This window comes from Protobothrops mucrosquamatus, unplaced genomic scaffold (genome assembly GCF_001527695.2).
Source record: "Protobothrops mucrosquamatus isolate PMUCROS unplaced genomic scaffold, P.Mucros_1.0 scaffold3351, whole genome shotgun sequence".
In the NCBI taxonomy this organism is placed as follows: Eukaryota; Metazoa; Chordata; class Lepidosauria; order Squamata; family Viperidae; genus Protobothrops; species Protobothrops mucrosquamatus.
This window is the reverse complement of record NW_015389338.1, coordinates 69,115-81,329: the sequence shown is the minus strand read 5'-3', so window position 1 is coordinate 81,329 and position 12,215 is coordinate 69,115. Positions and strand designations below refer to the sequence as shown.

At 40.1% G+C, this 12,215-nt stretch overlaps 1 protein-coding gene across 1 annotated transcript in view; it reads left to right on the top strand.

The window, feature by feature from the left end:
* Window positions 1–702: 702 nt before the first annotated feature.
* Window positions 703–12,215, top strand: part of LOC114923411 (killer cell lectin-like receptor subfamily B member 1B allele B) — a 14,989-nt gene continuing 3,476 nt past the window's right edge. Inside the window, exons 1-5 of the mRNA XM_029286338.1 lie at window positions 703–739; window positions 2,802–2,903; window positions 5,216–5,365; window positions 9,094–9,248; window positions 10,884–10,996. Coding sequence (XP_029142171.1) covers window positions 703–739; window positions 2,802–2,903; window positions 5,216–5,365; window positions 9,094–9,248; window positions 10,884–10,996 — 557 coding nt within the window. The remainder of the gene's footprint in view (window positions 740–2,801; window positions 2,904–5,215; window positions 5,366–9,093; window positions 9,249–10,883; window positions 10,997–12,215) is intronic.

Genomic DNA, 12,215 nt, shown 5'->3' with positions numbered 1-12,215 from the left:
AATAATAATAATAATAATAATAATAATAATAATAATAATAGTAGTAGTAGTAGTAGTAGTAGTAGTAGTAGTAGTAGTAGTAGTAAAGTTGGAAGGTACCTTGGAGGTCATCTAGTCCAACCCCCTGCTCAGGCAGGAAACCCTATACCATTTCAGACAAATGGCTGTCCAGTCTCCTCTTAAAAACTTCCAGTGTTGGAGCATTCACCGCTTCTGGAGGCAGGTTGTTCCACTGGTTAATTGTTCTAACTGTCAGGAAGTTTCTCCTTAGTTCTAGGTTGCTTCTCTCCTTGATTAGTTTCCACCCGTTGCTTCTCGTCCTGCCTTCAGGCGCTTTGGAGAATAGCTTGACTCCCTCTTCTTTGTGGCAGCCCCTGAGATATTGGAACACGGCTGTCATGTCACCCCTCGTCCTTCTCTTTGTTAAACTAGACACACCCAATTCCAGCAGCCGTTCCTTATATGTTTTAGCCTCCAGTCCCCTAATCATCTTTGTTGCTCTTCTCTGTACTCTTTCTAGAGTCTCAACATCTTTTTACATCGCGGTGATAAAAGCCGTCCTTTTTATGTCTGTTGAAATAGCTGCAGTCACCACGTTGGCTTTTTTTGAACCCCACCACCCTGCAATGCTCTGGCTTTGCTCTTCTCAAGCAGCCCACCCCCAACCCCCAAGACTGGCAAACCGCATAAATAGCGAACAAAATGAACACCGAGATCAACAAACAAATCATTGTTGTGGGTAATGTTTTTATGGCAGGATAAATATGGAGCTGCTAGAACAATGTTTGTCAGCCTCAGCAACTTTAAGATGTGTGGACTTCAACTCCCAGAATTCCCCAGCCAGCATGGGGAATTCATGGAATTGAAGTCTACACATCTTAAAGTTGTTGAAGTTTAGAAACACCGTGCTGGACTACTCTGGTGATGCTATAAAACAGTGGTTCTCAACCTGTGGGTCGGGACCCCATTTGGGGTCGATTGACCATTTCATGTGGGTCGCCAAGCAAGGCTGTCCGCCATTTTTTTTGTCCGCCATTTTTTCCCCCCTTTTCCAGTGGGTGCCTTACCTCCCTTGGGCTGGGCCAGCTGGTGGTCGGCCTGCTCCGTCTCTGCCGCTTGCCAGCTACGCCTCGACTGGCGCAGGGGGCGGAACCACGCATGAGCGGCGCTCCCGGGCAGGGAAAGTCTTCGACTTACGACCGGTTGGGTAGGCCTCGACTTACGACCGGTTTAGTCATCGACTTACGACCGGTTTAGTCCTCGACGTACGACCGGTTTAGTCCTCGACTTACGACCGGTTGGGGTCGCGGCATTAAAAAGGTTGAGAACCACTGCTATAAAAGCACAGCACAGGAAGATTTAAAGGGAGCATAAAAGAACTGGGAAATTCTGGCCTATTGGCAGACTCACAAATTTGCCTATAACAAATTCTCATTTCTCATTCTCTGATTTGAGAGTAATGCAGAGATTGGAGTTTTTTTAAAAAAAAAAACATTTTATTAATTTTTAAGAATTACAATCTTTTGTGCTTAGTAAGCAACATATTTAACATTAACTTCTTCAATATAAATCTATTCAGTACTGCACAATCCAGTATTTTTCCCTGATCCTCCTTTCTTCCCCATATATTTTCCATTTCCCCCTCATTACACAGTTACAATTCTTGGTACTATTGATGTATACAAAGATAAACATAAACATCATCATATTTTATTAATGTTATACAAATGACAATAATATCAATTCATAAATCAATATCCTGTTTTTCATACTCTTGTTAAAGTTTAATTTCCCATCAATATTTGAAGTATCTTTGTCAGTCATGATTTTCTCAATATTAATTACATTTATATAACTAAAAATTTTATTCATACCAATCCTCTTATTTTCATATTTTCCATATCAACAAAAATAAAAAAATGCTATTTTATTTCTAAATCATATCTTTCATTCTAAAAGTCTAATTATGTCTAAGGATCATCCGTTCTTTTAATCATATTCAAACAAGTATTTAAACATATAATGCCCCCTCTAAGGTTTTACAGGATTGTAAATCACAAAGAAATTCTAGGTAGCCACTCTCAGCTTCTTGGATCAAAGATGGGTCATACATTAGACACATAGCTACACAATGACAATGTGAAATGCTATGAGCAGTGAAACAAAGATTTTGTCTTTGCCTCTGAGAAAAGGTCAAACTATCTATCTATCTATCTATCTATCTATCTATCTATCTATCTATCTATCTATCTATCTATCTATCTATCTATCTATCTATCTATCTATCTATCTATCTATCTATCTATCTATCTATCTACCTACCTACCTACCTACCTACCTACCTACCTATATAATACATCTGCAGTATATATATAAATATATAATATATAATATATATATACTATATATATATGACTTCCAATTTTTCAGTGCAGTAGAGTACAAGAAAAGTTACAACCATCCTTTTGCTTTACATTTGTAATTATTTCAATCTATTTCTATAGAACAAATTAAATCTAGTCCTCAAAACTTAACATTCCTTTTAAAAAAAAAAAAAAAAAAAAAAAAAAAAAAAGCATTTCGAGCACAGAGTCCAGAAGTGGTTTCCAAGTGAAAACAAAACTAGATAAATTATTCTGTTTTATTAAGATGGACAATTTTGCCATTTGCAGTTATGAGAAAAAGTGATACTGCCCATGTTAATTTAATGGAGATGTGGAAATTATTACTGTTTCATGTGGGGAGAAAATCTTGATCGTTACAAAATAAGCCTCTTTCCCTATCCTTGGATTGTTTTGTAGATCGTCTGCTGAGATACCGTTGTTATCGTTGGATCATTACTGGGACAGCATGTGTTGTGATCAGCCTTTTAGTAGCAGCTGTGATAGCATTGCGTATCTGTGGTGAGTCCCTATAAATTCACCTTCTGCCCTAAACTTCTGAATGTTTTGAAATATATATACAGTAAAGAAGATTACCTTGATGAAGATATGCAAGAGCCATTGCCTAGGCAAAAAAAATAAATAAAAAGGACTGAAGTCCAGAACAGGCAGACAACATCAGAAAGGCAGATAACATAAATAATTTTGACTTTCCCGTGGAGTTGATTTCTAGTCTCATTCATCCAATGGGGCTTACAAAATGCCAGGATTTAATGGCATAGAAAAGAACTCTTTTGAACCACATTAAGGTTTGTAATTTTTGTTCACTAATAAGCCATTATAGCTGTTGAAAGAAAAGTCTTCATCGTGATTCAATCCAAGCTGGGAATAAACATGGCGACTGCTTTAGAAAGAAGGTGGCAGTTTATTGAAGAGGAGAGCCAGACAGAAAGATGGCTCTGGCAGAAAGGATAGGGAGCACATGTAGTGAGTGGGTTTTTATACCCTCTGGAGCCTTTTGTTTGGAGTTGTTCCTGTGGCATGAACTTTGACCTGAGTCTGAGTGTGCCCTTTGGTATCTGTGGGTTAATCTTATTATGTCCTGTCTTAGAGTTTGGGTGGGGTATTTAGATTTTAAGTATCTTTGTCTTCCTAAGCTTCTAGCTTCAACCTTCCTGATGGTTTACATCTGCATTTCTATAGAGCTGGTTTCTGTTTGGGGAAGGGAGACTTGGGACTATTAAGAAAAACTGGGCATGCTTTTCTGCCTCTTTAAGATTCTTTGAGGAAATATATTTTCCCGCCCTTTTTAATATTTTCTTCTCTGGGGGACTGACTTCTCACAATACTTTACAATGTCTTCACTCATTTCCTCAGAGAAATGTTTAGGAAAACATGTCAGGAAATATATTTATTTATTTGTTTGTTTATCCTGCCTATTATTTCTATATATAACTCAAGGCAGTGAAGATGCCTAATACTCCCTCCTCCTATTTTCCCCACTACAACAACAACCCTGTGAGGTGGGTTGGGTTGAAGGAGAGTGACTGGCCCAAAGTCACCTAGCCAACTTTCATGCCTAAAGTGGGACTACAACTCACAGTCTCCTGGTTTCTAGCCTGATGTCTTAACTACTAGACCACGGATGTCAAACTTGCTGCGTCACATGACGTATCATGACATTTTTTTGCCTTTGGGGAGCTGGGGTGGGTGTGGCCTCCGTGTGACACATCTGGCCTGTGAGTCGGCAGTTTGACACCCCTGGACTAGACTAAACATATAGTAGTGGCCAAAATTGTGGAAACCTTTTGGGAAAAGTGTACAATAGAACTGCCACCTTTGGTTAAGTTTCCACCAATTTTTCTTCTAATTTCTTCATAACTGTAGCCTTGTTCACTTAATACTATTATTTTACATCGCTTTCTGGGCAACCAGTCAACTCTTTGCACCATTACTTTAATTTTATTATGTTTTACAAGCTCACTAGATGAAAGAACACAAAAAAACCCCCAACCAACTGGATAGCGATCACATAACACACTGACAAATGTCCTCCTCTTAGCTTCAATACATGACATCAATAACTGAATCCTACTGTGGTCTGATTGGCTCTCTAAACACTCATGCTCATTGGCTACAATCAGATGAAGGAAAGCTACCTGATATCAACCTAAGCAAGTTGTGCTTCCTTTTTCTGGTTATTTGGCTATAACTTTTCATAGAATACAGTACAGATAATTGAACAAATTATGTTGCATTACATTCTTGATTAAATTATCTTTCCATTGATATATAATTTTATGGTACTACTCCAAGAAAAGTGGTGTTATTAGCCATTAAAACTCAAAAATACACTTTTCCCAAAAGGTTTCCACAATTTTGGCCACTACTGTATACCACAAAGTCACTGCATATGACTTTGCTTGATGATATTATGGTAGGCATGATATCACTTGCTTCCATGTATGTGTGTCATAAAAGCCAAGATGGTGGCTGAAACCATATGACTGATCCACACAGAAAAGGGAAGGAACTGTGCGTGATAACAGTTGCCACCTGGAATTCGACAGCCTTTGTGCTTTCAAATTATATTATTACATCCAAATCATGCTTGTGCTTGCTTATTCCTTACCTAAGGCTGGATGTAATCGTGTTATCTCTTCTTTATCTTATTATTTATGTATTTCAAGAGTTTCATCCTACTCTTCAAAATGTTCTGAGTTAAATCATAATCAGATGACTAAATAAGAAAGTATGAAGGGTGGGTTAGCAAAAGGGAAACAGGATAATATCTTCCTTTCCTCAATTTATTTATTCCCTGTTTGAATTTCAAGCTTTTCAGAGAAGACAATACACCGAGACTTTTGACAAATCTGTTGACCCTCAGGAGACCAGCAATGGCACAGAAATTAAGCACAGGATGGAGAGCGTTGTCTCTCGCTTGCAGACATTTTTGTGTAAACAAGTCCTAGTTAACTCAACAGGTAATGCCAATATTCTCTCCCTGTGAGATAAGGATGGGGAACATGTCACATCCAATTTCTTGAATTTTGAAAAAATTCTATCTTAGGTGGATCTTGGGAAGATCTGAGATGTAACAATCACTTGCTTTCCATAAATGATGGGAATAGGAGCTTTAGGGTATTGAAGGATATATTATTTTCTTGATAGTAAAGACAACTGAAGTCTCTATTGCTCAGATTACGGCCCTTTTATGGCCACATTAAGAACATTCCTGAAATATTTTATAGATGTTTTCCGTAATTATATAATGCAAATTATCAAAATGAAATCTGTGCTAGTGATGTTAGCTTAATCCAAGATTCTCAGCAAGATATTTAAAATAAATAAATAAAACCCTTTGTCTTTTCTCACAATGGATAAGTATTACAAACATACCTATTGGAATGTAAGTTAACAAATTGGCATTTTTAAAACCCAAAATGTAGGCAATATACTTTTCCCCCCATATACTTGAAAATTGTTTTAAATTAGACTATCGTTTTTCTTGCTTTGGTAGATTCACTTGTGAACTCCTCCATTTCATTATAATCTTGGACCAAGTTCCAGTTGTTCTCAAATTAAAACATTATACATTATATGATATCCAATAGCTCTTCTCATAAGCAATCCTTATTTTGTGAAATATATCAAGAGGGGTATTTGCTTTCAAAATAAATAAATACTCTATCACTGAATTAACCCTCTAGGAGGCATTTAAGGAATCTTTTTATAGCTCTACTAGCTGTACCCGGCCACGCGTTGCTGTGGCTCAGTCTGGTTAAATGGAAAAGAAAGAAAAGAGAAAGCGCACATTTGTAATATGTAGTGTGTGTTGCTTTTACGTCCAACAGATGGCGCTGTTTTTCAAAAAAAGCATGTTTTTACCTGTCACAGGTGTGACATCTATATAATAGTAGGTATATAAAAACACGCGCGTATTCGAATGCAACGTTGTGTCAAAATTTCAAAGCAATTGGTGAAGAACTTTCGGAGATTTAAGATTTTGAACAAATGAACATTTACATTTTTATTTATATAGATTAGTACTATAAAGACAATACAATCTCTGTATAAAACTATTAGGGGAAGACCCTGGACATGGTGGAGTTCCAGTTGAAAGATACAGAACTTTTGTAGATATATTGACCTTATATTGTTACTGTTTATTAGTGTATTATTACTGTAACATAGGACGTATAAAATGATGGAAGGAATATAGAAATATTCCCTCCATCATTTTATATCTCCTATGTTACAGTACTATTAAAGCCTAAAAAAGGCCTCACCACACATGCAAGTTGTAGATCAGTAACTATGCATAACATGAATGCTGAAGCATTAAAGACAACACTAGTCAGGAGGCTGCAGAAAGAAATACAACACTCTGATAATTCACCCAGCTTAGTCTGGATTTATAAAAGCAGACAAGCATTTGATAATTTGTCAACTGGTGTTTTAATCTTCACAACAAATACACAGAGACTGTTATAAAAAAATTAAAAATGCTAACAGACCCAGAATAATGAGAGCTTTGCTTATTTGGGTTCATTAAATTTTGGCATTGTCACATACCATGACTCCTTATAACAAGAGTAATAATTAAGACGTTCAGAATGTAACTGGCAATAAATCAAGTTTCATTTCCTCCTCTGAATTCTCAACCAAAAGAAAAAAACCCTGGTAGAGCAGGGCTTTTCACCCATTGTACCACTTTTAGGATATGGCAATATCTGAGTACCACCAGTCGCCTAGCAAGGTGTCAAAAACTTGATAACCCCCCCAAAAAAGGGAAAAAGTGATAAAGTACAGGTACTCCTCGATTTACAACAGTTCGCTTAATGACTGTTCGAAGTTACAATGTCACTGGAAAAAGTGTCCCCCAAGCCACAGCCAAGCAAGACACCTGCCTGCCCACCCAGTGGCACTCTTCCTCCTGTTCGAGGTTTTCATTGTTGTGAGCATTTCTGTTGAGGATCGGCAGCGGAGGTGGGGTGGGGGGGTGTTTGGTTTTTATTCCCCCCATCTGCTGGGTGGTTGCAGCAGGTTTGGGTCACTTCACATGACCCTGGGACACTGTGACCGTCATAAATATGAATCAGTTGCCAAGCATCTAAATGTAAATCACAAGGCCCTGGAGATGCTGCAACATTCCAGCTGATCGGCGCTTCCTCTGGGCTCAGCAGAAGCGCCAGGATCAGCGCTGAGCTCGAGCTGGAGCCTGGCGCTGATCCTGGTGCTTCCACTGAGCCCTGACAGCCCCGAAGAAGTGTTGATCAGTTGGAAAGCGGCACTGATCCTGCTGCTTCCACTGAGCCCTGACAGCACTGTAGCTCCAGCCATTTCGCGCTCAGGCTTGTGCGGTGCTGCCACCAGTTCAGTTCATTCCCCTCCCCCACTACCACTTTTCTAGGATGGTTGCGTACCACCTGCCAGGTGCCAATGTACCACAGGTGGTATCCGTACCACTGGTTGAAAAGCCCTGTGGTAGAGGCTTTCAGAGCCAGACCCCTAAAAGTTCTCCTTGTTATATCTAGTTTGGTCTTAGCATCTGCAAGAGGGACCCAAAATGTTGAGTTAGTAGCCATGACCACATAATTGATGCCCTCACCTCCACTTTTAAGCGTGATACAAGGGCAGCTCATGTAAAAAGGGGTAGACCGTTAATTACTTGGCTATAGCTGCTATTTGATATTTTTGCACCCTTCCTCAGTTGTCTGTGATTTTAATTTTTATTCAGGTTCAGTACTTGAAAGTATACCTCTAGAATAGTTTCAGTGTATAATTTCTGCAAAAACAGGTAGTTCTCGACTTACGGTCAGTCGCTTAGCAAATTGTTCAAAGTTATGATAGACTTCTCCAAAAGCTACTTATGACTCCCCGCCTCCAAATTGCTTAAAACTGTTTGAAGTCATGGCCCTCGCAGCACCTTCTTTTCTCAAAATTCAGGTGGATTTGCCTTTACAACCGATAGAAGGGACATTGCAGTTTGCCCCCTTCCCATCTCCTTCCTATCCCACTCTGCCAGGTCCCACACCCTCCTCCCCACCCCATCATTGATCCCTCATTTTTTTTTATTGTGGAGCTCGGGAGCTCTCATTGGGGAAGGACAGCAGGCCGCACTGTCCCTCAGCATCCCTAGGCCACATGGCTCTGTCCCAGAAGCAGGCACCATTTTCAGAAGAACCCTCTTTCACCAAAGTGAGCTCCAGACCTCCAGAGATTTGCAGCACAAAAGATAAAGGGACTGATGAGGAGTGGGGAGCACTCAGTGGGGTGAGAAGCAAGCCTAAGGACTGTGGGGGCTCCAAAGGATGGGAAGCAGACCACAGGGTGCCTCGGGGAATGGAAGATGGAGGCCAGGTGCACCTGGACCTACACTATGTCTCCTGTGGCCTCCTCCATCCCTGAGGCTGCCCATGCTCCATTTAACAACCTACCTGATTGTTTAATGACCACATCGGGGAGAGCAGGGTGGGGTTATTATGCGAGATGATCATATGGAAACTTTGCTTAAATGATTATCACGACTTGCGGCCATAATGGGCAGGCTCCATTATGCTCATAAATCGAGGACTACCTGCATCTCATTGTGATGGCACATGCATGAATTACTGTTGTGCAGCTTTAGAAACTCCACATCCCTTTAGAAAAGTTCATATCTGGCCTGATTCACGTAAAAAAAAATGCATCTTTGTTATATGGCCTTCAGAGAGTTTCAGATGCCACGTGTGTCCTAGAAACTGGTCTTATCACGATGGCAAATGCTACTGGATTTCCAAAGAACTGGGGACCTGGGACAAAAGCCAAGAAGACTGCAGAGCCAGAGGGGCTCAAATGCTGGTGCTGAAGGAACGGGAAGAAATGGTAGGTCAAGATTTGTGACAGGGAGGCCAAGGGAGCAGTGTTAATGGATTAAAAAGAGAAAGGGGAACTACAAACCCCACAATTCCTTGCTTTCTAACTAGAATGGCAAATACGCATGTTGATTAAGTAAATGCTGCCTCACAGGGATGTCCATGGGAGGGAAGGAGGGGAGGGAGGGTTACCAAAAAATAATAATAATCAAGATGGCATCTATGACTGTGTGATAGAAGCTCAACCCCTTTTTTATGTGGGTCATGAGCTGCACATCCAGTGGCGGGATTCAGATATGTGAAGAACCGGTTCTCTGTGTGGATGCTGCTTCCGGAAGTCCATTCAGGGCCTGGGTAACAAAAAATTAGCTACTGGTTCTGCCGAAGTGGTGCGAACCGGCTGAATCCCACCACTGTGCACACTCCTCCTAAAGATGATGAAGAGTAGAAAAACACCACTGAGCCATGTGCATCAGTACAGTTGTCAGTAGCTTCTTCCAGTCTGATAAGGAACAATTGTGGAGCACCCTCAACACACGGGTGACACTGAAAAAGATGGTGTCATTTTTCAACAAATGTTTTAATATTAGATGCATATCCCACTGTTATTTGTATAACTCCCAGTGGTATATCTAATGCTTCTGCCTATTTTCCCCACAATAACAACCTGTGAGGTAGGTTGAGGAGAGAGGCAGAGAGACTGCCTCTCACCCAGCCAACTTTCTAGTCCAAGGGAGGTATAGAATTCATGGTCTTCTCGTTTCTTGTCCAGGAGTTAAATCACTACACCTAACAGGCTATCATATTGCGTATATTTCCTTGGACTTTTTCCCAGAAACTCTTACAAGTCATAGGATTGCAACAGCAATAGGATAGAAATAGAACCTAGAACTGAGGAGAAATTCCCTGTCAGTGAGAACAATTAACCAGTGGAACAGCTTTGCCTTCAGAAATTGTGGGTGCTTCATCACTGGAGGTTTTTAAGAAGAGACTGGACAGCCACTTGTCTGAAATTGTATAGGATCTCCTGCTTGAGCAGGGGGCTGGACTAGAAGACCTCCAAGATCCCTTCCAGCTCTATTTTGATTGATTGATTGATTGATTGATTGATCAGTGGAATGGCTTGCCTCCAGAAGTTGTGGGTGCAGAGATTGTGGGTCACTGGAGGTTGTTAAGAACAGATTGAACAGCCATTTATCTGGAATGGTACAGGGTCTCTTGCTTGAGCAGGGGGTTGGATTAGAAGACCTTTAATATCCCTTCCAACTCTGTAATTCTTCTCCTCTGAATTTCTATCACTAAGTGATTTAGTTATAAAGCACAGTGTCATGTGACTGCACAGCGTAGCGACAGTAATCCTGGCAATCCCGGTTGCCGAGTCTGTATATTCTTAAATGTCTTCACAGTAACCATCCTAAATAAATCACTTTAGTACATCCAACCTTAAATTTTAAAGAGCAGTTGGAGGGAAAGGATGTCATTAAATCCATCATTTAAGTGATGTACTTATGCAAATGCTGTAGCTTCCTTCAGATATAGTGGTCTGAAATATAGTTTTACTGCAACCAATGTCCGCTGAATGATAGCGAGTAAAATCAAAGTTTCACAATTCAGCAACCTCTAATCAAGTCCTTTTTTTTAACAGAGTTTTATCCAGAGCATTTCTGATGAAACACAGTCACTATGGATTGGGTTGATAGGAATGTTTCCAGCAAGAAAGTGGATGTGGGTTGATGATTCCCCATTGAATGAAAAACTGTGAGTATTTCTTTCTAGACTTATTGAAATCCTGCAGTGGACAATTCCATCCACCAAACAACATGCAGCCTATTTCTGAGTAAAAATGAATAAAGATTCTAAGCTAAGTGGAGACAAGTGGAAATGTTTGATAACTGCCGGCAGTGATTTGCTTTAAAAAAAATCAAGGCAAAACAGATCCTAAAATTGGGCCCAACTCACTTAACAACTGCCTTGTTTAGCAATGGAAATTTTGATCCCTATTGTGGTTGTAAGTCAAGGACTACCTGTATGCATCAGATATTCTTGTCACTAGATCTCGTCTTACTGAAGGTATTTTGCACAAGGGTCATGCAGGGACGTTGCGCAACATGTGGGATGAGGAAGGAGTGAAACAGTTTAAGTAAAGAAAGCTTTTTATTTTCCCAAGAGAGGCCAGTCAGATTTCCTCCAGCATTTAGGCAAAATTCTAGAGCTCAAGTTTATTAATGGTTAAAGCGTTGGACTCTAACCAGGGAGACATTTGTACAAGTCCACCTTTGACCCCAGTGACGTGCAGCTGTTCTGCTGTCTCTCAGATCAATAATAAGCAATAAGCAAAAAAAAAAAACATCAGTTTTTTTTTAAAATATAATTTTTAAATGCAGGTAGTCCTCGATTTGTGACTGCAATGAACACTGTCCTAAGTCATGACAGTCATAAAATGGGTCAGTCACATGACCGACCTGCTTTTACAATCTTTTTGTGGCAATTGTTAAGCAAACACCAATGGTTCGCAATGGGAGTGGCTTTGGCAAAAACTGGAAGTAACTGCCGGTGGTAGTGGTGTGGTGTGTGGGAAACATGGTAAAATGCAGTCATGTGACTGCAGGATGCTGCAAACAGCTGTGAATGCATTTCAATTTATTTATTTATTTATTTATTTATTATTTGGATTTATATCCCGCCCTTCTCCTCGCAGGACTCAGGGCGGCTGACAATCAATTAAAATACATAAATAACAATACAAATTTTAAATTAATTAAAAGAGATATTTAAATATTGTCAAATTTAAAATATAATTAAAACCCCTCTAAAAATTACCCTAGGCCAGTCCTGCAAGCTGGAATAACCAAGTCTTGAGGGCGCGGCGGAAGGAAGGGAGATCAGGGATAACCCTGATCTCTGGGGGCAGTTCATTCCAGAGGGTGGGAGCTCCCACAGAGAAGGCCCTCCCCCTTGGGGTCGCCAGCCGGCACTG